This window comes from Canis lupus, chromosome 8 (assembly GCF_048164855.1).
Source record: "Canis lupus baileyi chromosome 8, mCanLup2.hap1, whole genome shotgun sequence".
In the NCBI taxonomy this organism is placed as follows: Eukaryota; Metazoa; Chordata; class Mammalia; order Carnivora; family Canidae; genus Canis; species Canis lupus.
Window position 1 is genome coordinate 68451833 of NC_132845.1, and position 27279 is coordinate 68479111.

The following is a 27279-nucleotide window of genomic DNA, read 5'->3' on the forward strand; positions in this document are numbered from 1 at the left end:
CATTTGGGAGACTTGTAAACAGGTCAGAAAATGATTTCTAAGTCCAGTGACAATGTTCTTAGAGGGGATACACATTGTTTAGGGCCACAAAACTGCTGCATCTTATAGCATGTAGATTATAGTCCATAATAAGCTTTGGGTTTGCATTTCTTACATCAGGATGCTGATCTGATTAGAGGTGAACATTTGGATCCCTGTGAGGGCACCAGTGTCACTTAGTGGTAATAAAAGTTAACTTCCATTGTATTTTTATCTTTAAAAATGAGAAATGTTCATTTGTCCTGCATGACAGCAGTAGATATTTTGTACTGAGGTACAAGCACCCTACCTTGGAAACCACGTGCCGGTAAATCTCTTGCTAACAGAGGTGGGGCTGTGGGATTCAGAGCAGGAGTCCTAAGTGGCCAGGCCCCAGCCAAGCTGGAACTGAATGGAGGCCAGCTTGCATCAGAGAGGTGGAAGTGGCTGCACAGCCTGACCTTAGCTGGCTTCACAAGTGACACCAACCAGTGCTTTTCAGGGGACTGGCACTGCTCTGCATTGCCTGTTAGCTTACTGCTGAATAATAGACACACACACATACACACACACACACACGTATGCACCGCTGGAAGGGAAGGAGGAAGGAGTAGAAGCAGACTCTATAGGGTTCCCATGACCTGAGCTGAAAGCTGACACTTAACCAACTGAGCCATCCAGGCACCCTGAATAATAGCTTTTAAGTTATTTTAAATAATCTTCAATTAAGGCTTTTTCTTTTTTAATGCTTGTGGCCATGAGCACTGCCAGAAGGTGAGTTGTTGGTGTTCTTTCCTAAATTATCAAGTGAAGAGATTCTTTTTCAGATTGCTAAGAACAGTCTTCAGCTTAAAGGTAAGTCATCCTGTGTGTTTGAATTCCACGCAGCACTGACTGGGGATGATATGGGATAGAAAGTCTGTACTTGGACAGTGTGAAAGGATAAGGTAGGGGGATGGCAGAAGGTTTGTTTTCACACGTAAACATTTTAAAGTCTCCTTGAGCTCCATAGTTGATTTCCTGGGGTAGGGCGGAACAGAAGATCTGGAAAGGGCCCACAAAACAAGTCTTTCTCAAACACACATTCCATGGGAGTCCTGGGTGTTGAATTGGAATGGCGGAGAAATCAGCACTGAAAGAGGATAGCCAGATAGGAACAGAGACAGGGTGGCCAACGTGCCAGATGAAGCCTGGGACACTAGAGAAGAGCTCTGCACAGCAGAGAAGCCCAGAATCCTGGGGAAACTGGAAGGAAAACACATCTACTTTAGCTCAGTAGGTGAGAGCCACCAAAGGGATTGAGTAGGGTAGCAGCAACCGAAGAACAAAGCCTCTCCTGTTGGCACAGGGCCACCCCCATCCGGGAATGGGGAGCAAGCCCAGCCTCTGAACCAAGCACAGATTCTCCAGGGATGGAACAGACAACTGCTGGACTTTGATAAAAACCTTGTAGTTTAAAATCTTCACATGTATGGGAAAGGCAGCTCAGCATAGTTGCTAATAATGTGGGTTCTGAAACTAAAATTTGTGTCCAGTCCTTGCTTCACTGTGTACGAGCCTTGTGACCCTGGCCAAGTTAGTTCCTCATAAGGTCTGTAAGTACAGAGCTGATGTGTGTGACTTGCTCAGAGCAAATTTAGCACATAGTGTATGCTTTGGTGTTACTTCTCGTTTATATTACCTTGATAGAGCATAAATGGCCTTTTCACACATTTAAAATATTTGTGAAAATAAATGGATCAGTTATGAGTCTTACTCTACAAACTTAGATGAGGAAGGTCTTTTATAAAATGATGGTCACTGGGGGCACCTGGCTGGCTCAGTCAGGGGAGCGTGCAACTCTTGATCTCGGGGTTGTGAGATGGGTGTGGATGGAGATCACTTTAAAAAAATATGGTCACCAACATTCACTGAAGGCTTGAGCCAGGCATGAGCAGAGTGCTACTCTGCTGTGAAGTGGAGTATAATCCTCGTTGGGATACTGCTGCTTTGGGAGGTTAGGTTGTGTTGTCAAAGCTTGCAGAGCTAGGAAATTGTGGCACCAATTCAATCCTCATGGGCCTAATTCTAGAACTTGATGATGGGGATATTACTGCTGCAGCAGGACGTGAGCTGTGCGTGGCTGCAGGGATCTCACTAAGAGAAATCAGAGCTGGAAGTGGCCGTTATCAGACCTGTGTCATCTAATGTGTGCCTCTGGGCCAAAAAGGGAAGAGGACCGGCAATGCAGGCCTGATGATACAGGGCTTTTGTTAGTAGGTTTAATGACTTTTTGTGTCTCTAGAGCTCAAAATTCTGGAGATGATTCAGGAATAGCTAAGAAGTTTCTGAGAAAGGGGAAGGTCATTACATCAAAACAAAAGCATTCTACTTAGGACCATGTAGTATGGAAACCAGAGTAAGCAAATGAATCGACAGATTAGGAAAGAAAATTCAGAAGTAGGTCATTTGTAAAAGAATTTATGATCAAGATGGCATTTCAAAACAGCAGGCAGAGACTCTGGGGACATTGGCTCTGTACCTGAAAGGTTACACTATTTTATGCCATCCCCAAATTAAATTTTTTAGGGACTAAAAGGAAACTCTTCACAGAAGACTTTGAGATAAAAACAAAACTTACAAATGTTATTTTTATAATTTGGTCTTCCTAAGCAATGCACAAAATCCAGAAATAAAATATTGATAGTCTGAACCTCATGAAAAAATGGGGAGGGGAATGGGGGTAGAAGTTCGATGTTTTCTGTTTTAAATTGTCTACAATGAGAACTTAGGGGACAGTGTGGTTTACAAGGCAAAATGGAAGATGTTCGTGAGTAGCTGTGCAAGTGCTTTTTGTCCCATCGACCACCAAGTATTGAGCTCCCCCCTTGGATGCTTGGGCTCAGAAAGACAGCCCTTCCTGCAGGGCTTAGGGTCAGCCTGGGAGGACTGGGCCACAGGCAGCGAATGCCCAGGACCCACCATCTGTGTAGTGGTTGTTGAAGAAGGAAATGTTCACTCAGGGACCACTTCCTGGAGGTAGTGGGATTTGAGCAGGGCCTTGCAAAGTGAGGAGGATTTCAGTGGGTGAGGAAAAGGGCTTCTAGGCTAGGGAGGCTAAAGTTGCATATGCCCCAGTGCTCTGCATCCACACTGAGCTGGGTGCCCACCCTGTCAGGGGAACAGTAGTGGAGGAAGTGGTGAGAGCAGGTCTAAGGTTGGAGATTGGTACAGTTGGGCCTGAGTCACAGGGTTGAGAGGATGCTCCCTGGGCTGGGAGCAGTGAAGTGATTGACCTGGAGGGCCTGCTTTTCTAGGTTTTCAGGTATGGATGGGATGAGAGAGTCTGCCCAGGAGAGCACTGATTGGTTTTTGATTAACGGAAGATTAAACACACAGAAGTGGACACAAGGGCAAGGCAGGCCTCAGACGAGCACAGCTCTGGGGCGGGGCCACATCTCAGTTCTCACCACACCTTGGACAAGAGTCCTCAGCACAGGCCCTTGACTCTCATCATGCTCCTCTCACCCCAGACTCAAGCTTGGCGTAGGATAGGACAAGAAGCAAAGCATTCTGATTACAGCAGCATTCTGGTTGTTCTATAAATGAACATAGGCAAGGAAGCAATTTGGAGGGGTCCCTGGGTGGCTCAATGTTTAGCGCCTGCCTTTGGCCCAGGGCGTGGTCCTGGAGTCCCGGGATCAAAACCCATATCGGGCTCCCTGCATGGAGCCTGCTTTTCCCCCTGCCTGTGTCTTTGCCTCTCTCTCTCTCTCTCTCTCTCTCTCTCTCTCTCTCTCTCTCTGTGTGTGTGTGTGTGTCTCATGAATAAATAAAATCTTTTTTTTTTAAACAATTTGGAATAATACTTTGTGGAAAGAGATGGCTTGAATGAGGGAAGTGGCAGGAGGAGTGGGACAAGGGGCTCAGGTGGTCAGGATGGGAAGCCTTTGGGCTTTCCTGATGGGCTGGAGATGAAAGCGAAGAGCCACAGATGACTGACTCTGCCTTTGGCCGAAGCTACTGAAAGCCCCTTGCCCTCAGCTGTTGGTGGGGAGGCAGCAGATGGCAGAGTTCAGTTTGGGGCACGTTCGTAACGGGCACCCAAGAGAGTGTTAAGTGGGCAGCTGGTCACAATGAGGCCGCAGTTCAGGAGGGAGGCCTGGGCTAGAGAGATCAGCAGGTAAGTGACGGGTCAAGCTGGGCTAGGCTCTCAGCTAAGGCTTTCCTGCTAAGGGTCTTCCTCTTCCCAACTCCCTTAGCTGGGCGGCAGGGCTCAGAGGCTTCTTCCTAAGGAGAAACCAGGGACCCCTCGTACTTCCAGGGCCTGGTTACATGGAGACAGGGCTGGGAAAGGAACCTGAGCCCACTGCCCCGCTCACGTGCAGCACAGCCTTGGATAAAACCTGGTCACTGTTGCTTTAAGTCTCTGGGGAAGGGGTCCATTGCCCTGCACTCACCAAGCTGAGGCAGACAGAGAAGGAAGTGGGGCAGGAGTGCAGAAAACAGCCGGCTGTGCCCCAGGCTTGCTGTACATGAAAACTTCCTGTGATGAGACCGGAAACACAGGTGCTGTCCCCAGCACGACATCTCCCAGAGCTGGGGCCAGAGGGAAGCCATGGACAGGCCCCGGGCCCTGGTCCTGCTCTTGGCGCTGCTGACGCTCTGCATCACTGCTGGTGAGTTGGGGGCGGGAGAGAAGCAGAAGACATGGGGGCAGGTGATGACCCAGCCCTGGGGCCCTCCTATGCCTATATCCCGCAGGGACCCCTGAAGTATGGGTTCAAGTTCAGATGGAGGCCGCCAAGTCCCCGTCCTTCACTGTCCGCTGTGGATTCCTGGGATCTGGCTCTGTCTCCCTGGTGACTGTGAGCTCGGGGGGGCCCGATGGTGCCGGAGGGACTAGGCTGGCTGTTTTACACCCAGAATTTGGCATCCAGCAGTGGTCCCCTACCCGCCAGGCCCACTGGGAAACCAAAACCAGCATCTCCCTCACCCTGGAAGGAGGGTCTGAGGGGAGAAGCCCCAGTCCCAACACCACCTTCTGCTGCAAGTTTGTTTCCTTCCCCGAGGGCTCCCAGGAGGCCTGTGGGAACCCCTTCCTCAACACGAACCAAGGTGAAGCTAACGAGGGCTGGGAGGGCAGGGAGGGCGGCAGGACACCAGCCACCCGTCTGGTATGCCTCTCTCTCTACACAGGGCTCCCTGCCCCTACCCCAGCTCCCATACTGCGGGCTGACCTGGCCGGGATCCTGGGGGTGTCAGGGGTCCTCCTCTTTGGCTGTGTCTACCTCCTCCACCTTCTGCGTCGCCAGAAACACTGGTGAGAACCAACCCCTGCTGGGCCCAGTCTAAACCCCCAAACCAGCAGGCTAGCTAGCTACATGCTTTGTTTCTAATCCTCCTGACACTCCCAGGTCTGTCACGAAGGTTCAGCCACCCCTCACCGGCCCCCAGACACAGACGCCAGCAAGGGTAAGGACCAGGGGACTGTTTTAGAGTGGGGGGCGGAGTAGGCTAGAGCTGTGAGGAAGGGCTTAACTTCCCCATCATCCCTGCAGGTGACTGGCCAAGCCTCCCTGGTCTCTCTCCAGGTCCCCCACGCCACCGTCAGCACCAACAACTGCTACTGCCCGGCAACCGTGGACATGGCCCTCCGGCCCCCACCACTGTCCCAGTGGGCAGCGCTGCCCGCCCACACAGCATACCCACGCCAGCCACCTGCCCACTGGGCCCCCCTGCCAGCCTCTGCTCGCAACAGTTTCATCTCCATGGAGAATGGACTTTATGCTCAGGCGGGAGAGTGGCCTTTCCAAGCCAGCCCCAATCTTGTCCCTTTCCCCAAGTCTGGGCATGGAGCCATGGAGGGCCATTTAGGAGTCCAATGAGAGGGACCCCAAATCTGCTTGGGTTTCCTCTCCTCTCAGGCCTCTGGGTCCCCCTTCTGTTGAGCGTCTGTCCTGGGCGCCCATCATCTTTGCACAACTTATTTTATCTTAGGACTGACTATATGAGTGTCTCCGCACATACCCAGCCAAGGCCCCCTTTTTGCAGGCAGAGGATGTGGTCAGCATGTGTGCACGTGTGGGCACACGTGTATCTATGTGAGGTGACAAAATCCCATCCCAGGTTGTTTCCTGTTTTCAAGTTCCCAGCCCCCATAGGTGATGTTGATAAGTAAAAAAAAAAAAAAAAGGTGGCTTCTGACTGGGGCCTCAGCTGGACCTTTTCTTTACAGGTTACGAAGTTAGAGGTAGTTTCAACCCTGGGAGGCAAGAGCCAGGTTAGACTAGGATGGGGATAGGGCATGCATGGGCGATCTCTGGGCCTGCCCACCCCCCACCCTGGACAAGGGGTGTTCCTGGCCCGTAGGCTTTGCTGAGAGACACCAGAGGCTGGGAAGACAAGACTGGGGGGCTGATGGTAGGGTGATCCATACTTATATCTTACCATGTCCTAGGGCAGCAGCAAGGGCTCCGGGGGCACCAACCCAAGAAAAGCCCCTTCAGGCTGACCTGGCATCCCTGTGTTGGGCTCTCTGAGATGGTTTGCAGATGTGGTCCTGATGCCTGCCTTCCACAGAATTCACAGGTGGGAGGCCCACCTCAAATCTGCCCACAGCAGCTTCCTCCAGCCCCCCCTCATTTTGAGGGTACCAGCACCATTCCTCACTGGTTGCTCGGGGCATAGGTAGCGGCCCAGGCAACACAGGGACTGAACACACACTCCCCTACCCACTGATCTTCCCATCTGGGAGCCAGCCCTCCTCTGGTAAACAGGCCCAGCAGCCTGGGCCTTATCACATTTTTGCCATGTGAGAATGTGGTGCGAGCTCTGTGGGCTGCAAGTCTCCACAGGAACCTGGCAGGTTCTGGGTGGCAGGGGGCAGAACAGTCCTGGAGCCAGGCTCAGGCCGCACCCCAGCCAGGAAGAATACTGGCAGGGGGAGGGGACAATCCCAGGTAGTGCCACCTGCCAAGCCAGGAGCCACCCCCTCTGCCTGGCTGAAGGAGGGCCTGCCCAGAGCCCATGTCTAACCACAGAACCTTCCAGAAACCCAGTTTACTATTCTAGGTATGCTCTAATGTGGCCTCCCCAAAACCCAGCCCCATCCAGCTACCAGCTCTACACAGCATTGGGGAGAGGATAGGCCTGGCAGAGTGAGGGCCTGTCTTCCTCAGCCAGTGATCATCCCCCTCCTCTCAGAAGGCCTCAGCACTGTCCTGTGCAGCTGGGTCCCTGCAGGGCTGGGGCCTGAAGAGACCGGTGAGGGTTTGTGGAGGTCCCTCAAGAGGGTCAGGGAGAGGTCAGTGAGGGAGGGAGTATATCAGGGCCCAGCTGCCTTAGGACCATGTCAGGACCAGGGACAAGGGTGTGGGGACAATCGGGCTTGCAGGGCCTCAGAGGAGGCCTTGGGGGGCTCCCCCAGGAACCCTCATTTCTCTAGGAAGGGAATGTTTATAAGATAAAGGAGGGAGCTCTGAAGGATCCCTGGCCTGAACCTGACTCCCCTCCTGGGCCACTTGCCCATCTTGGGAGTCAGAGATAGCTCCCCCGGATTCGAGCCCATCTTCCACAAACTCAAAGAGCCACAGCCAGCTTGGTCCCTGTAGTACATGAAGCCCCAAACATCAGGAGCCAAGAAGTCTCCACAGCTGGCCTGCCCCCCACTGGCTAGCCCCATGTCCCAGGAGCAGCAGCACTGAAGGGCCCAGCTGGGCAAGCAGAGTTGAGGCACCACAGCACACGGCCCCAGAGAGCCCTGGGCCAGGCCCCTTCTCAGCCCCCAACATTGGAAATAATGTTCTTTGTTCATCTAACACATATGGCAACTGAGGCCTGAGAGACAGAGAGATGACTTGCCCAAGGGGACAGGACTGATCCAACCCCCTTACTCCCACCAGGCATCTGGGACATGCCCTCTGCCATAATCTGAGATAAGGCTTGGGCTTTGGACCCACCCAGCTTGGATTCCAGGGGCCACTCCCTGCCTGTGAGACCCCCAGCAGTTCAATGTCTCTGAGGCTCCCTTTGCCCTTGAGTATATAGTAAGGGTCAGAAGGGTGTGAGGCTTGTAAGCCAGGACTAAGTACTAAGCAACTTTGCACAGAGTGTCTTGCTTAGGACTTAAACCCCAAGGGTTGGGTATTTTCAGTAAGTTCATCTCACAGAAATGGAGCCTGAGCCTGGGGTCACTGAGCCGGAAAGCAGGGGCGCTTTCAGCAGGGAGCAAAGGAGGCACAGTGCCAGCTGCCTGGTCTAGACACCTCCATGGGTCTGCTGGGCTCGGGCAGCTGGGGAGGATGATGGGAGACCCTCCCTGGGCCCCAGGCAGGAGGCTGGGCTTGCGGGGACCACCTCCACTGACATCCGCTGTGGACTGGCTGGATGGCGCAGCAGCCTGCAAGCGATTTCCAGAGGTCCTTGTGCAGAGGACGCCAGACCCTCCAGAGAGCATCTTTGGAGGCACCATGGGGTCTCATGGAAAGGATGGAGTTGTGACACACCCATGTACACGACCCCCACCCCTCCAGGCCGGGTCCCTCAGCCCTCTCCTCACCCACCACAGCTGGCCGGACCGACCACCCCAGACACAAACTCGCCCCTCCCCGTAGTGGTGTGGTGACCCCAGGATACATGGTAACAATTTTCTTTCAATATGTGGTCCACCAATCTACATCTGCAGGGTCTCAGGACTAATGTTTTACTAGACGGTAGAGAATAGCTTTTTCTTTTTTTTTTTTAATTTTTATTTATGATAGTCACACAGAGAGAGAGAGAGAGGCAGAGACACAGGCAGAGGGAGAAGCAGGCTCCATGCACCGAGAGCCCAACGTGGGATTCGATCCTGGGTCTTCAAGATCGCGCCCTGGGCCAAAGGCAGGCGCCAAACCGCTGCGCCACCCAGGGATCCCCGAATAGCCTTTTCTTAACAATAGGTAGCCCTCAAGGTCTTGGAAACTTGGCTTCCAAATTCCTTAGAGACCTATGCTATCTTCAACCCCTCACTCCTCACAGTCACAGGTGCACCTCTTTCTGCCCAGAGGTCCTGTCCCTGTGCTATAATAAAAGAAACTTTTTGCATTGAAAACGTCTCAGGAATTCTTTCTTGACCACTCGCCTGGCATCCCCATATCACTAGTTACCCCCGCCCTCCACGTGGCCCACTGCCTGTACAGACTGTCCCTGCCTCTCTCAGCTCTGGACCCTCAGAAGCCACCATTTTGTACTGACCCTTAACCTGGGGGAGGGGAATCAAGGTGCTTGGCAGCTGCTTCCCTTCTAGGGACCAATGGGAAGAGCCAAGTGCCCAGAATGAGTGCTGGACCTGGACATCACAATCTCTGGCTGGGTGTGTGTTTCTGCCCCCACAGACGAGGAAGACTTGAACCCTTGCTGGGTTCCCTGAAGGGCACTGGATAACATGGCCTTGCCCCCACCAAATCAGGGTGCCCACCATGCTCACGCTGACCTCTAAAGTGAATGTCAGGGGCCTGGGACCTTGAGAGAGGAAATAGGGCCAAGGCATGTCTGAGGGCTCAGCCAGTAGGACACAGGTAGAAGACCCTGGCCAGGCTGAGTTGGGGGCTGGCAGGGGAGGATTGAACTAGGAGAGACTCCTGCCCCCTCCTATTCTTTGGGCCTCTCCCAGGCCTTAGTGGGGAGTAACTCCCCCCATGAGAAACCCAGGCTGTGCCCCCACTCCCACAGAGGGACACACAAATGTACAGCATACTAGGTGTGCTGGCCCAGCCGAGAGCGAGGGGAGGCTCTCCAACTTCAGGTTCCAGCAAACTCTGCCGAGGAGGATCAATGACATCTGGAATTTCCACCACAGGGCCCTCAAACAGCCTCATTTCAATATCTGTGAAATGAATGAGAAATCTGGCCTGTTTGGAGAAAAAACAAACAGACTACATTACAAATGTAAAGAGAAAAAAAACAGAGAGTGATGCGAGAGGGAATAATGGGGCTTTTCTGAGAAGACATCTAAAATAAAACTCAAAACTGATTGGGAGAGGTTCAGGCAAGGACTGTGGAGAGAATACTCTGGACAGGGAAAGACGTGCAACAGCCCTAGTTAGAAAGAGTTTGGCCCTACAAGGGCCCCAAGCAGGTCAGTGTGTTTGAAACAAGTTGAATGAGGGAGTAATCAAAGCCCCTGGAAGGGAAGTGGATTTTATTATAAGGGCAGTTGTCACCTCTGGTGAGTTTTAAGCAGAGCAGTAAAATGATCAGATGGACATTATGAAGAGAGCACTCTGACGAGGGGAAGAGAGCACTTGTGTGGGGGAAAAATAGAAGTAAGAACAATTGGGGAGTGACTGCAGTGATCCAGGTGGGAGCTGGGGTATCTGAGGCAAGGATGTAGAATGCAGAAGGGAAGAAGCAGATGATTCAAAATGTGTTTTGGAGGCAGGGTTGTTCCTAGCTGCAGGGAGAGGGGATCAGGATGGTTTCAAGGGTTACGCCATTTTCTAACGTGAGCCAGTAGGTAGGGGAAATGCCATTTACTTCAATGGAAGATTGAAAGGAGCATCTTCCAGGGAAGGTGTGACAAGGGGCCAAGAAGAAACAAATTGGGTTGAGATGCCTGACACACAAATGAGGTACAGCCTTTTGATCCCTCCTCAAAGGCAGAGTCTCAGGAAGGGACCAGAACTGTATGCAAAATCTTGATGAGAGAAAGCAAAGTTCTGAATAAGTGATATACCATGTTTACAAATCAAAAAGCTCATTGTTAAAAGGTCTATTCTTCCCAAATGGTGTACAGGATCAAAATTCTGTCAATCAAAATTCCAGCAGGCTATTTTGTAGACACTGCCCAGCTGATTTTAAAGTTTATGTGAAAAAACTTAATTACCTAGAAGAGCTAAAACAATTTTGAAAAAAAATTTTTTTGAAAAAGAACAAAGTTGGAGGACTCATACTTTTGGATTCAAACTTATGTTAAGCTATAGAAATCAAGACAATGAGGCATAGGGGAAAGAATAAACAGAGCAATGGAATAGAATGAAGTCCAGAAATAGACATCTACCTACCTACCTACCTTTCTTTCTAGTCAACTGGGTCTATGTCTTAGATTCAACACCAAAGCCATGATCCATCCACAAAAGAAAACATTGATAAATCAGACTTCATCAAAATTAACAAATTCTGCTCTTTGAAAGATATTATTAAGAAAAAAAATTTTTTAAGATTTTATTTATTTATTCATAGAGACACACACAGAGAGAGAGAGGCAGAGACACAGGCAGAGGGAGAAGCAGGCTCCACGCAGAGAGCCTGACGTGGGACTCGATCCAGGGTCTCCAGGATCACGCCCTGGGCTGCAGGCAGTGCCAAACCGCTGCACCACCAGGGCTGCCCTATTAAGAAAATTTTAAAACATTAACAGCAACAACACCTACACACTGGAAAAAAATATTTGCAAAACATGCATCTGATTAAAGGATGTATAACCACAACATATAAAGAACTCTCAATGCTCAATAACCAAAATTCCAATTTTTAAAAATTGGACAAACGATTTGAAGAAATACTTCAAAGAAGAGATACAGATTACACATAATTGCATGAAATGAACTTCAAAATCATTAGCTATTAGGAAAATGATGATTAAAACACAATAAAATACAATACCACATACTAGTAAAGATGCAAAGCAATTGAAATTCTCACACTTTGCCAATGGGGATTCAAAATGGTATAACCATAAGTCAGAGCTAGAACATTCCAGAGGCTTTTGGGCCCCAGGTGCTGGAAGATGTGGACTCTGGATGCCGCCAGAAACAAACAACAATAGGTACAACCACTTTGAAAAACATTTTGGCATGTCTCTGCCTCTCTCTCTCTCTGTGTGTGTGTGTGTGTGTGTGTGTGTGTGTGTCTCATGAATAAATAAAATCTTAAAAAAAAAATAATGTGAAGAAATCTCAAAAGTATTTTACTAAGTGGAAGAAGCCAAACCCAAATGGCTCTGATTCCACTTATACAACTGAAAATTAATAAAGGGCTACTTCACTAAAAAAAGTGGGGAGGTTAGGAAGGAGAGCTCTCAGGTCTTACTCTACTGGCATCACCAACTGCAAATCGAGCCAAGCCTTTCATGTGGATGCTACTTTATTACCCAAACAGCTGGAAGAAAGGCTTTCATCCCCTCTTACCTTGACAATCCAGCCAATGAAAGACATCAATGAGAAGTCACTGTAGCTGGACTTGATAACAGCCTCCCCAGCTTTCCCCTTTCCTCTGTAAAAAAGCATTCCTCTCTTTTGTTTGGTGGATTTGCCTCTGATTTTGCCATAGCTGGTTTGTCACGGGTTGTAATCCTCTGCTCTTCCTGAACAAACCCGTTTTTGCTGGTAAAATAACTGGTAGGAGGAATGCCTGGGTGGCTCAGCAGTTAAGCGTCTGCCTTCAGGCTCAGGGTGTGATCCTGGAGTCCCTGGATCCGATCGAGTCCCACAACGGGCTCCCTGCATGGAGCCTGCTTCTCCCTCTGCCTGTTGTCTCTGCCTCTCTCTCTCTCTGTGTGTGTCTCTCAGGAATAAACAGATAAAATCTTTAAAAAAAAATAAAATAACTGGGAGGCTTTTTTTTTAAGATTTTATTTATTAATTCATGAGACATACAGAGAGAGAGAGAGAGAGAGAGGCAGAGACAACAGGCAGAGGGAGAAGCAGGTTCCCTGCAGGGAGCCCAATGCAGGACTCAATCCCAGGACCCGGGGATCCTGACCTGAGCTGAAGGCAGATGCTCAATCAGTAAACCACCCAGGTGCCCTGGCAGTTTTGTTTTTAAGGTTAACACAACAGTCTAGAAAAGGCAAAACTATAGGGACAGAACTCAGAGCAGTCACTACCAGGAACAGAGCTGGGTAGAGAGGATTGTACAAAGGGAACAAAAGATCTCTGGTTGTAATGGAAATATTCTTTACCTTGATTGTGTTGGCAGCTACATGACCTTATATCTCTCTTTTTTTTTAAGTAGGCTCCAAGCCCAGCATGAAGTCTTAGGTGGGGCTTTGAACTTACAACCCTGAGATCAAGACCTGAGCTAAGGGAGCCTAGGTGGCTCAGTTGGTTAAACATCTGCCTTTGGCTCAGCTCGTGATCCCAGGGTCCTGGGATCGAGTCCCATATTGGGCTCCCCATTCAGCAGGGAGTTTGGTCCTCCCTCTCTCTACCCCTGCCCCCTGCTCATGCTTTCCCTCTCTCTCTCAAATAAATAAAATCTTAAAGAAAAAAAAAAAAAAGACCTGAGCTGAAATCGAGTCCAAAGCTTAACTGACTGAGCCACCCAGGTAACGCCCCCTTACACCTTCTAAAAACTCACTGCACTATAATGCCTGAAAAGGACAAATACTGTATGTAAATTAGACCTCACTAGACTAGATTTTAAAAAAGATATAATGATCTAAAAGAAACAATAAAGTAATAGGAATAAAATGAATAAATCTAACAAAACATACATAAAATATTTTTGGAAAAAGAATTATGAAACTATCGAATTATAAAACTATCGAGGGATGCCTGGGTGGCTCAGTTGGTTAAGTGATGGACTCTTGATTTCAGCTCAGGTCATGATCTCAGGATCCTGAGATCAAGCCCTACATGGGCTCTATGCTAGGGGTGGAGCCTGCTTGGGATTCTCTCTCCCCTTCACCTTCTTCCCCTCCCCCCCACCATGTGCAAGTGCTCTAAATCAATTAATCAATCAATCCATTGAAATTCACTTAGTTACACACAATGGTCATGGATAAGAGACTCAATGTCATAAATGTGTCAACTCTCCTCAAGTTAGTCCATTAATTCACACCACTCCAATAAAATTCCCAACAGTTTTTCTCATGGAAATATGCTCGCAGATATTAACATACAAATGGGAGAGCAAAACACCTAGAATAAATAAGATTTTGAAGAGCTAAAATTAGATGAGAATCTCACATACTAGACATTGGTACTAATTACAAAATTACTGAAATTCGGACATTGTGGTTTTGGCACAGAGACAGACACAATAGAGCAATGATAATAGGGAGCCTGGAAATCGATCTTTGTGCATGTGGAAATTTTCAATATTAGAGAAGTAGCATTACAATTCTCTGGGGAAGGATGGTGGAACAATTAGCTGGAAAAATCAACTCCAACTTCACAATCCTATACAAAAGCCAATACCAACTGGATAAAAACCAAAAATGAAAAGCAAATTTGTAGTCTTTAGCAGAAAATACAGGAAGCTATCTTTAGAACCTTAGGAGTAGGACAGGATTTCTTAAAGCATACAAAAAAAATGACGAATCTGAAAAGATTTGGTTTAAATTTCTATAGTTTGGAGGTGCCTCAGTGGCTCAGTCAGTTAAGCATTCAACTGTTGATTTTGGCTCAGGTCATAATCTTAGGGTCCTGGGATTGAGCCCTGTGTCTGGCTCCCCACTCAGCTTGTCTCCCTCTCCCTCTGTCTCTCTCAAATAAATAAATAAATCTTTTTTAAAAAATTTCTATAGGTTTAAGCCGCAATAAAATGAAATACAGTGAGCCACAAACAGGAAGACAGTATTTGCAACATATATAATTGATAAGGAATCAGAACTCAAAAGATCTATTGAATGGCAAATCAATTTAAAAATAGATAAATACAGAAAAGAAATAAGTACAAAGAGGCACTTCACAGAAGAGAAAATCAAAATGGCCCAAAGCATAAATAAAGTTCTTCTCTGGGGCACCTGGATGGCTCAGTCAGTGGAGGGTGTGACTCTTGATCTCAGGATTGTTGAGTTCAAGCCCCATGATGGGTGTGAAGCCTACTTAAAATTAAAAAAAAAAAATTTTAAGGACAGAAGAAGAAATGCTCTCTTCTCTAGCAATCAAGGACACACTGATAAAGATAATAACCATTTCACACTCTTCACATTGGTAAAAATTAAAATATCTGACTCGTAATATTGGAGGTAATGTGAACAGTGGTGGGAGTATGTCGTGGTACTGCTTGGAATGTAATTAGGTATAATCTCAAAAAATTCAAATGTATGTATCCCATGACCTACAAATTTCACTTTCAGGTATGTACACTGGAGAAACTCTAGTGTACCCACATGTACCTAAAGAAACATGTAAAAAAATATTTATTGTAGCATTATTTACAATAGCCAAAAATTTAGAATAACTTAAATGTCCATCAAAAGAGAATAGGGGGGATCCCTGGGTGGCTCAGCAGTTTGGCGCCTGTCTTTGGCCCAGGGCGCGATCCTGGAGCCCCGGGATCGAGTCCCACTTGGGGCTCCCGGCATGGAGCCTGCTTCTCCCTCCTCCTGTGTCTCTGCCTCTCTCTCTCTCTATGTCTATCATAAATAAATAAATAAATAAATAAATAAATAAATAAATAAATAAATAAATAAATCTATCTTTTAAAAAAAGAGAGAGAGAATAGATAGGGCAGCCCGGGTGGCTCAGCGGTTTAACACCGCCTTTGGCGCAGGGCCTGATCCTGGAGAGCCGGGATCGAGTTCCCCGTTGGGCTCCCTGCACGGAACCTGCTTCTCCCTCTGCCTGTGTCTCTGCCTCTCTCTCTCTCTCTCTCTCTCTCTCTCTCTCTCTCTCATGAATAAATAAATAAATAAAATCTTTTAAAAAAAAGAAAGAGAATAGATAAATTGTGGCAAATATTCATAATGAAATATTGATCAGTATTTAAAATGAATGACCTTGTGGTGCCTGAGTGGCTCAGTCAGTTAAGTGTCCGCTTTCAGCTCAGGTCAGGATCCTGGGGTCCTGGGATTAAGCCCCATGTTGGGCTCTCTGCTCAGTGGGGAACCTGTTTCTCCTGCTCCCAGTCCCCCTGCTTGTGCTTGCTCTCTCTGTCAAATTAATAAATAAAATCTTTTAAAAAGTAAAATGAATGACCTAAAGTTCATCTATCAAAATGGATGAGCATCTCAAAGTCATAACATAGAGTTAAAAAGAGTTCTGATCCCGATTCCAATGTGTGTATGGATTTTTCTCAAAACCACCAAGTGATACTCTGACTCCAGCTGAGTGTCCTACAACTCAATGCTGACATATCTACTTGGAATAGTATCATATCCTATAGGTTAAGGGCTCAGCCCAAAAAAACTGCTCACTTCCCCTAATTCATAAGTCACCAGGCTATAGATTGAAGGTTCTCACAACCCTTCTTTAGGTTCCATTAATTTGCTAGAATGGCCCACAGAACTCAGAGAAACATTTTACTTACTAGATCACTGGTTTCTTTTTTTTTTTTTTTTTTTTTTTTAAATTTTTTTTTAGCTTTTATTTATTTATGATAGTCACAGAGAGAGAGAGAGAGGCAGAGACACAGGCAGAGGGAGAAGCAGGCTCCATGCACTGGGAGCCCGACGTGGGATTCGATCCCGGGTCTCCAGGATCGTGCCCCGGGCCAAAGGCAGGCGCCAAACTGCTGCGCCACCCAGGGATCCCAGATCACTGGTTTCTTATAAAAGGATATAACTCAGGAACTGCCAGATGCAAGAGATGCATAAGGCAAACTATGGGGAAGGTGGGTAGAGCTTCCAATCTCTCTCTGAGCAAGCTACTCTCCCTGCACCTCCACCTGTTTACCAACCCAGAGGCTCTCTAAATCCCATCTTTTTGGGCTTTTATGGAGGCTTCATTACCTAGATGTGACTGATTAAGTCTTTGGCCATTGGTAATTGATTCAACCTCTAGCCTTTCTGCCCTCCCCAGAAATAGGGGATAGGTTCATGTGTGGTTCCCCTGAAAACCAGCCCCCATTCTCAGGTACCTTCCAAAAGTCACCTCATTAGCATAAACCCAGTTGTGGAGAGGCGCTTGTTACAAATAACAAGATACTACTTCATTTTTCTTTTCTTTTTTTTATAGTAGTTTCCATGCACAGTGTGGAGTCCAATATGTGGCTTGAATTCATAACCCTGAGAAGAAGGTCTGAGCAGAGATCAGGAGTTGGACACTTAGACTGAGCCACCCAGGTACCCCAAGATACCACTTAATTTTGACCCCTAATGAGTAATACACTTGCACCTGACAGATGTAAACACACCTCCTCTGGAGGAAAGCACTTACACCGGGCTTCAAAACTTCCTACAAAGTCCCAAATAAGATGAAGTATCAATTAAAAAAAAATCAAGCACAACAAAATAAGTGATCATGAGCAAGAGAAGTGCACAGGCAACTGTAGAATCAGATTGTCAAAGACTGCTGATATTAGAATTATCTGACACATCATAAAATAATATATCTATATATCTATATCTAAAGAAAGAAGAGGGATGCCTGGGTGGCTCAGTGGTTGAGCATCTGCCTTCAGCTCAGGGAGTGATCCTGGAGTCGATGTTGAGTCCCACATCGGGCTCCTTGTGTAGAGCCTGCTTCTCCCTTTGCCTGTGTCTCTGTCTCTCTTTCTATCTGTCATGAATAAATAAATAGAATCTTAAAAAAAAAAAAAAGGAAAGAAAAGAATATATCGAAGTATGACAAAACAAGAGAATGTGGAAACAACCAGGCAAACTGGAGGGGTGGGGATGGTGCTGGGGGGAACCACAGACAGAAACTCTAGAAAGGCAAGATGGTGGAGGAGTAGGGTCCCCAAGTCACCTATCCCCACCAACTTACCTAGATAACTTTCAAATCATCATGAAAACCTACGAATTCGACCTGATTTAAAGAAAGAATTAAATTAATTAATTAATTAAATGAGATGCAATCCAAACTGGAGGTCCTAACGATAAAGTTTAACAAGGTAGAAGAACGAGTGAGTGACATAGAAGACAAGTTGATGGTAAGGAAGGAAACTGAGGAAAAAAGAGAAACAACCAAAAGATCATGAGAATAGGTTAAGGGAAATAAATGACAGCCTAAGAAGGAAAAATCTATGTTTAATTGGGGTTCCCAAGGACACCAAAAGGAACAGAGGTCCAGAAAGTGTATTTGAACAAATCATAGCTGAGAACTTCTCTAACTTGGGAAGGGAAACAGGCATTCAGATCCAGGAGATAGAGAAATCCGCCCCCCCCCCCCCGCCTAAAATCAGTAAAAACCGCTCAACACCTTGACATTTAATAGTGAAACTTGCAAATTCCAAAGATAAAGAGAAGATCCTTAAAGCAGCAAAAGACAAGAAATCCCTAACATTTATGAAGAGAGGCATTAGGATAACAGCAAACCTCTCCACAGAGACTTGGCAGGCCAGAACCGGCTGGCAGGATATATTCAGGGTCCTAAATGAGAAGAACATGCAGCCAAGAATACTTAATCCAGCAAGGCTCTCATTCAGAATAGAAGGAGAGATAAAGGGCTTCCAAGATAGGCAAAAACTGAAAGAATATGTGACCACCAAACCAGCTCTGCAAGAAATATTAAGGGGGACTCTGTAAAAGAAAGAGGAAGTCCAATGAAACAATCCACAAAAACAGGGACTGAAGAGGTATCATGATGACACTAAATTCATATCTTTCAATAGTAACTCTACGTGAATGGGCTTAATAACCCCGTCGAAAGGCGCAGGGTTTCAGACTGGATAAAAAAGCAAGACCCATCTATTTGCTGTCTACAAGAGACTCATTTTAGACATAAGGACACCTACAGCCTGAAAATAAAAGGTTGGAGAACCATTTACCATTCAAATGGTCCTCAAAAGAAAGCAGGGGTAGCCGTCCTTATATCAGATAAATTAGTTTATCCCAAAGACTGTAGTAAGAGATGAAGAGGGACACTATATCATACTTAAAGGATCTATCCAACAAGAGGACCTAACAATCATGAATATTTATGCCCTGAATGTGGGGCTGCCAAGTATATCAATCAATTAATAACCAAAGTTAAGACATACTTAGATAATAATACACTAATACTTGGTGACTTGAATACACTTTCTACAATCGACAGATCTTCCAAGCACACCATCTCCAAAGAAACAAGAGCTTTAAATGATACACTGGACCAGATGGATTTCACAGATATTTACAGAACTTTACATCCAAATGCAACTGAATACACATTCTTCTCCAGTGCACATGGAACTTTCTCCAGAAAGGACCACATATTGGGGTCACAAATCAGGTCTTAACTGATACCAAAAGATTGGGATCGTCCCTTGCATATTTTCAGGCCATAATGCCTTGAAATTAGAACTAAATCACAAGAAGAAGTTTGGAAGGACCTCAAACACGTAAAGGTTAAGGACCATCCTGCTAAAAGATGAAAGGGTCAACCAGGAAATTAGGGAAGAATTAAAAAGATTCATGGAAACTAATGAGAATGAAGATACAACCATTCAAAATCTTTGGGATGCAGCAAAAGCAGTCCTGAGAGGGAAATACATCGCAATACAAGCATCCATCCAAAAACTGGAAAGAACTCAAATACAAAAGCTAACCTTGCACCTAAAGGAGCTGGAGAAAAAAAAAGCAAATAGATCCTATACCCAGCAGAAGAAGAGAACTAATAAAGATTCGAGCAGAATTCAATGAAATAGAGACCAGAAGAACTGTGGAACAGATTAACAAAACCAGGAGTTGGTTCTTTGAAAGAATTAATAAGATAGATAAACCATTAGCCAGCCTTATTAAAAAGAAGAGAGAAAAGACTCAAATTAATAAAATCATGAATGAGAAAGGAGAGATCACCACCAATACCAAGGAAATACAAACGATCTTAAAAACTTACTATGAGCGGCTATATGCTCATAAATTAGGCAATCTAGAAGAAATGGACGCATTTCTGGAAAATGACAAACTACCAAAACTGGAACAGGAAGAAGTAGAAAACCTGAATAGGCCGATAACCAGGAGGAAACTGAAGCAGTTATCAAAAACCTCCCAAGATACAAAAGTCCAGGGCCAGATGGCTTCCCTGGGGAATTCTATCAAACGTTTAAAGAAGAAACCATACCCATTCTACTTGGAAAGCTGTTTGGAAAGATAGAAAGAGATGGAGTACTTCCAGACTCATTCTATGAGGCCAGCATCACCTTAATTCCAAAACCAAACAAAGACCCCACCAAAAAGGAGAATTATAGACCAATATCCCTGATGAACATGGATGCAAAAATTCTCAACAAGATACTAGCCAATAGGATCCAACAATACTAAGAAGATTATTCACCATGACCAAGTGGGATTTATCCCCGGGATGCAAGGCTGGTTCAACACTCGTAAAGCAATCAATGTGATTCATCATATCAGCAAGAGAAAAAATAAGAACCATATGATCCTCTCAATAGATTGCAGAGAAAGCATTTGACAAAATACAGCATCCATTCCTGATCAAAACTCTTCAGAGTGTAGGGATAGAGGGAACGTTCCTCAGCATCTTAAAAGCCATCTACGAAAAGCCCACAGCAAATATCATTCTCAATGGGGAAACACTGGGAGCCTTTCCCCTAAGATCAGGAACAAGACAGGGATGTCCACTCTCACCACTGCTATTCAACATAGTACTGGAAGTCCTAGCCTCAGCAATCAGACAACAAAAAGACATTAAAGGCATTCAAATTGGCAAAGAAGAAGTCAAACTCTCCCTCTTTGCAGAAGACATGACACTGTCCGTAGAAAATCCAAAAGCCTCCGCCTCAAGATTGCTAGAACTCATACAGCAATTTGGCAGTGTGGCAGGATACAAAATCAATGCTCAGAAATCAGTGACATTTCTATAGACTAACAATGAGACTGAAGAAAGAGAAATTAAGGAGTCAATCCCATTTACAATTACACCAAAAGCATAAGATACCTAGGAATAAACCTCACCAAAGAGGTAACGGATCTATACCCTAAAAACTACAGAACACTCCTGAAAGAAATGGAGGAAGACACAAAGAGATGGAAAAATATTCCATGCTCATGGACTGGCAGAATTAATATTGTGAAAATGTCAATGTTACCCAGGGCAATTTACACGTTTAATGCAATCCCTATCAAAATACCATGGACTTTCTTCAGAGAGTTGAAACAGATCATCTTAAGATTTGTGTGGAATCAGGAAAGACCCCGAATAGCCAGGGGTCTTTCTTAAAAAGAAAACCATAGCTGGGGGCATCACAATGCCAGATTTCAGGTTGTACTACAAAGCTGTGGTCATCAAGACAGTGTGGTACTGGCACAAAAACAGACACATAGATCAATGGAACAGAATAGAGAACCCAGAAATGGGCCCTCAACTCTATGGTCAACTAATATTTGACAAAGCAGGAAAGACTATCCACTGGAAAAAAGACAGTCTCTTCAATAAGTGGTGCTGGGAAAATTGGACATCCACATGCAGAAGAATGAAACTAGACCACTCTCTTTCACCATACACAAAGATAAACTCAAAATGGACGAAAGATCTAAATGTGAGACAAGATTCCATCAAAATCCTAGAGAAGAACACAGGCAACACCCTTTTTGAACTCGGCCACAGTAACTTCTTGCAAGATACATCCACGAAGGCAAGGGAAACAAAAGCAAAAATGAACTATTGGGACTTCATCAAGATAAGAAGCTTTTGCACAGCAAAGGATACAGTCAACAGAACTAAAAGACAACCTACAGAATGGGAGAAGATATTTGCAAATGACATATCAGATAAAGGGCTAGTTTCCAAGATCTATAAAGAACTTATTAAACTCAACACCAAAGAAACAAACAATCCAATCATGAAATGGGCAAAAGACATGAACAGAAATTTCACAGAGGAAGACAGACATGGCCAATGAGCACATGAGGAAATGCTCCTCATCACTTGCTATCAGGGAAATACAAATCAAAAACACAATGAGATCCCACCTCACACCAGTGAGAATGGGGAAAATTAACAAGGCAGGAAACAACAAATGTTGGAGAGGATGAGGAGAAAGGGAAACCCTCCTGCACTGTTGGTGGGAATGTGAACTGGTGCAGCCACTCTGGAAAACTGTGTGGAGGTTCCTCAAAGAGTTAAAAATAGATCTGCCCTATGACCCAGCAATTGCACTGCTGGGGATTTACCCCAAAGATACAGATTCAATGAAACGCCGGGACACCTGCACCCCAATGTTTATAGCAGCAATGTCCACAATAACCAAACTGTGGAAGGAGCATCGGTGTCCATCGAAAGACGAATGGACAAAGAAGATGTGGTTTATGTATACAATGGAATATTCCTCAGCCGTTAGAAATGACGAATACCCACCATTTGCTTCGACATGGTTGGAACTGGAGGGTATTATGCTGAGTGAAGTAAGTCAATTGGAGAAGGACAAACATTATATGGTCTCATTCATTTGGGGAATATAAAAAATAGTGAAAGGGAATAAAGAGGTAAAGGAGAGAAAATGAGTGGGAAAAATCAGAGAGGCTGACAGAACATGAGAGACTCCTAACTCTGGGAAACGAACAAGGGGTGGTGGAAAGGGAGGTGGGCGGGGGGTTGGGGTGACTGGGTGACAGGCACTGAGGGGGGCACTTGACGGGATGAGCACTGGGTGTTATGCTATATGTTAGCAAATCTAATTCCAATAAAAAATATACAAAAAAAGAAACTCTAGAAATATATAATATAAAAATTAGAATAAAAAAGTAAGTGGATAGGGACAGCTGGGTGGCTCAGTTGGTTAAGCATCTACCTTCAGCTCAGGTCATGATCCCAGCGTTCTGGGATCCCATGACCCCTTCTCAGCAAGGAGTCTGCTTCTCTCTCTGCCTGCTGTTCCCCCTACTTGTGCTCTCTCTATATATACATGACAAATAAAATTTAAAAAAAAAGTAAGTGGGTAAATTAAATAGCAAATTAGATACAGCAAGAGATAAAATTACTAGATGAGCCTAAGACAGATCCAGAGATATACCAGAATGCAGTATGGAAACAATAAGATGAAAAATATGAAGAAAAAAATTAAACATGAAAGACAGTAAGAAAGTTGGATGTGTCTAATAATATGAACTTCAGAAGGAAAGACTGAAAAATTGGGGGAAAAAAGCAATATTTGAAGAGACAATGGTTAGGAATTTTCTAGTATTTATTCAGGAAGCCCAGTAAATTCAAAGCATAATAAATAAGAAGTCCATAACCAGAAACATACTGGTAAAACAACAAAATACAAAAAACAGAGAGAGGATGCTAATAGCAGGCAAAAATGAAAAGCAGAAACAAAACAGTATCTATGGCATAGCCACAAGTATACAGCTAACTTCTCAATGGAACCCAAAAGATAGTGCAATGTTGTCTTTGAACTGTAAAGAAAAAATCATGCCCGCCTGGAATTATACACTCAGGTAAATTATTTTTAAGAACATTGGAAAAATAAAGGCATTTTCAGACAAAATAAAAGTACCAGAAAGAAGTAAAGTCTGAGGTACACAAGGTGGGGAGGGGGGTGGAGAAAGAAGCATGTCAGTAAATCAAAACATATTGAGCGCATCAAACAGCAACAACAATGCTTAGTTTGTGGGATTTAAAATATCAAGGTAGGCATCCCAGTGCTGGTTATAATGGGAAAAAGTAACACTTTATCTCATGTCTCCATGGGTTATGATGAAAACCCTGGACAGAGTACACAAAGCAAATAAGGGAGGACTGAAAAGTCAGACTGGAGAGAGAAATGTAGACTCAAGGAAAGATATGGCAGTGAGTTGATGGTTTTCTTTGTTTTTATTTTTTTATCAGCTGTATCTCCAGCTCACACTCAAGAGCATCCCAGATCCCAGAACCACATAGTGGGCACAGGGAGAAAAAGCTCCAAGAGAAACTTTTTCTGGTCTAGGAAATAGGACAGGGAGAGTAGGGGAGGGAAATCCTGTTTTTATTTTTAATCTTACCCAAGCCTGCCCTGAGGCAATTTCCTGTCCCAAAGAGGTACTCTCAGGGCATTAATGGCAGCATGGCAGCAGCAGAAAGGACTACATTGACCTCAAGAAACCAGGAGACTAATCAGAGAGGAAGACAAACCATGAGAGACTCCTAACTCTGGGAAACAAAGTTTTGCAGAAGGTCAGGGGATGAGGTGACTGGTTGACGGGCACTAAGGAGGAACTTGATGGGATGAGCACTGGATGTTCTACTATGTTAGCAAATTGAATTCAAATTTTTTTAAAAAAGAAGAAACCAAGAGACAGAAAAAAAACCCTTCACCTAACAGAAACTGGCAAAAGGAAAGAGTGTGGGGGGAATCCCTCTCTTTTTCTCTTCCTTTTCTCTCACTGCTTTCCCTTAGAGGCAGTTGCAGTCACAAGAAGTACATGACAAGAAGTACAAGAGGAAACTAAAAGCTTGGCCTTCTATCTTTTTTTTTTTTTAAGATTTTATTTATTTATTCATGACAGACACAGAGAGAGAGAGAGAGAGAGAGGCAGAGACACGGGCAGAGGGAGAAGCAGGCTCCATGCAGGGAGCCTGATGTGGGACGTGATCCCGGGTCTCCAGGATCAGGCCCTGGGCTAAAGGCGGCGCTAAAACGCTGAGCCACCTGGGCTGCCCTTGGCCTTCTATCTTTACAAGGAGGAAGCTTGAAAGGGATCCTCAGCTACATAGGAAGCCCCAAGCCCACCTCCAAGATACACATACATGGAACTGATCACAGAAAACATACCACAGGCTTTGAGAACTAAACTGTGATGTTGATCCCACACTGGTCTCAGAATGACCCATGGGCAGTGGACAGGGAAGGAGGGGATAGAGGAGGATGGGCAGGGGGATTGGGAGGGTGAGATGCATATGCAAGACAGATCCAAACACCACAGCCAAGTTTTTAAATGGCATTGGGGGACACCTGGGTGGCTCAGCAGTCTGGCTTTGGCTGAGGTCGTGATCCTGGGGTCCTGGGATGAGTTCTACATTGGGCTCCTCCCAGGGAGTCTCCTTCCCCCTCTGCCTATGACTCTGCCTCTCTCTGTGTGACTCTCATGAATAAATAAATAAAATCTTTAAAAAAAAAAAAAGAATTGTACCAATTGCTGCCTAAGAGAGTAGTTTTTCCATATGGAATTGATAAAACACAACTACCTCAGAACTACGATTTAAGACGACAGTTTCTCTAATGTGGCATTATTATCAATACAAAACAAATTATATGAGGATAATGATTATAACATATCTAGTGATTTTACTGAGAAGTTAAAAACTATGTTTTGCAACACACACATATATATAATACTTGAAAAATTCCACATGTCAGGGCAGCCTAGGTGGCTCAGCAGTTTAGCGCCACCTTCAGCCCAGGGCCTGATCCTGGAGATCTGGGGTCCTGTCCCACACTGGGCTTCCTGCATAGAGCCTGCTTCTCCCTCTGCCTGTGTCTCCACCTCTGTGTGTGTGTGTGTCTCTCATGAATAAATAAATAAAATCTTAAAAGAAAAGAAGAATTCCACATGTCTTTAAAAGTCCTGCAAATATCTCCAACCCAAAACAGAACATCCAGGATCATGTAATGATAATTAGTTCAGTTGTTTTTGTTTTGCTAACCATCATTTGTATAAAAACACATTTCTCAAACTTGTATTAGGAAGGTATACTTCTCAGAACGGAGACGTATTATTTGGCAGATTATGATAACTTCAATATTTTGACATAAGGCATGGGCATGGGTTGTGCTCTGACCCGGATCTCACAATCAATAGGGACAAACCCATCATCTAAAAAAAAAGGTGACCCCACCCACAGGGAACCTGACCACAGCCCTGCACAGCGCACCCCCCCACCCAGCCAGAGGGACCCGAGGTGCTCCTATGTGACCTCAGTCTCCTCCCTCCCCCTGATCAGGATCCTGCCACTGCCCCCATTGGCTGAGCACAAGGGGGCATCAGTCCATCAAGCCCAGGATGAGCAGGGGGGCACCAGTGCTCACGTGGGTGTGGAGGAAGAATGGGCCCCGAGGTCCAACAGGAGGGCTTGTGCCCTGCTTTGCTACAGGAAGCCCAACTCTGAGCGATGTCCCTGTGATTTTGGCATCTTCTCCGCCTTTACTTTTTAATTGGCTTTCTTGAGCAATTCATGAACCAGCAGCAGCCCATCCAGCACAAACAGAGATGCTCCCTCTTCTCTGCCTTCACAAACAACACTCACCAGTTTGTACCGAGGAGCGTCGCCTTTTGCTTATATGGAATAATTATTTTTTCAAAGGGACCACAAGTCCCATGTCAGACTGTGCTGGGGACAGGACTGCAGGTGGGGTGACTTGCAGTTTTCAGCTACCATGCCCAGACTCTGGAGAAGCCTCTTCCTCCTGGGTCCTTGCTGCGGTCGCCTCTCCACGCACTCGACTCAGATGCAAGTACTCTCTCACTCTCTCTCTTTCTCTCTCTCTCTCTCTCTCTCTGGGTCTCACCCTTGTCACACGCTTGTGTTGTCCCCAGGCATGTTCCTTAACCACTTCCTCCCAGTTTTTGACCCTCCAGTGAACACCCAGGGCCCTGATCCACTCTGTCTGAGCTGGGAATGCAGTGAAGCCAGTCTTCACGCTGGAAGGCAGCCTGGGAAGGAGGGATTGTGAGGTGCCTGACAGGCCTAGGCCCCCGGACACCCCTGGCCACAAACCTGCTGACACCTTGAGTTTGGACCTCTGGCCTCCAGAACTGTGAGGGAATACATGTCTGCTGTTTCGCTACAACCACACAAGGACCACAGGCTGGTGACATGCAATGACAAGGACTTCTGGGGCTGACACCAACTACACCCCACTTCAGCTGAGATCCATTTCCCAATTCAAGCCCTGTAAGCACATGCTCAGGGTAACAAAATGGTAACAAAAACCATTTACAATAAAGGAAGGAAAAGAGAGGAAGAGGACTTATGTGTCAATCATAACTCATCTTAAGTTAGAATTCTGTGAAATGCGCATAGACAAAATCATTTCGTGGCTTTTTCTTCTAAATTTGCTAAGGCACCTGATGATCACCAAGGAAGCCAAAAAGGGAAGCGTGCTAGAGCTGATTGTTACACTCTGGGGAATGTTGTGGGCACTTTTTCAACACAGCCATTATTAAAAATTAAATATGTGCCCAACACTATACTTCTACCTAATGCCACTGAACTGTATACTTAAAAATGGTTAAAATGGTAAATTTTTGTTAGGTACACATTATCACAATAAAAAGAATTTTAATCGAGAAAAATTAAATATAAACTCACAATGAATTATATTACAAAGGAAGGAAGCTTATCCCTCCCTACTTATTTTACCACATACTACTCGGATCTGTGCTATTGAGCTTGTTCATGCTACTGTGTGTGCACAGTGGGAATAATGGATCAGCACCTGCTGCTGTGCATCTCTTCTTGGCTCAAATGCAGTGACTTCACACTGGGAGTTGTA

At 45.6% G+C, this 27279-nt stretch overlaps 2 protein-coding genes across 2 annotated transcripts in view; one reads left to right on the forward strand and one right to left on the reverse strand.

The window, feature by feature from the left end:
• Window positions 1-798: 798 nt before the first annotated feature.
• On the forward strand, window positions 799-9088 carry PVRIG (PVR related immunoglobulin domain containing). The gene is given in 6 exon segments (XM_072837222.1): window positions 799-4623; window positions 4625-4676; window positions 4762-5115; window positions 5197-5320; window positions 5415-5472; window positions 5559-9088. Coding segments are annotated over 6 exon segments (990 nt in total). The 5' UTR covers window positions 799-4548; the 3' UTR covers window positions 5886-9088.
• ZCWPW1 (zinc finger CW-type and PWWP domain containing 1) overlaps window positions 8749-27279 on the reverse strand; it is a 76369-nt gene continuing 57838 nt past the window's right edge. Inside the window, exon 19 of the transcript XR_012035887.1 lies at window positions 8749-9887. The gene's annotated coding sequence lies outside the window, so the exon portion shown is untranslated. The remainder of the gene's footprint in view (window positions 9888-27279) is intronic.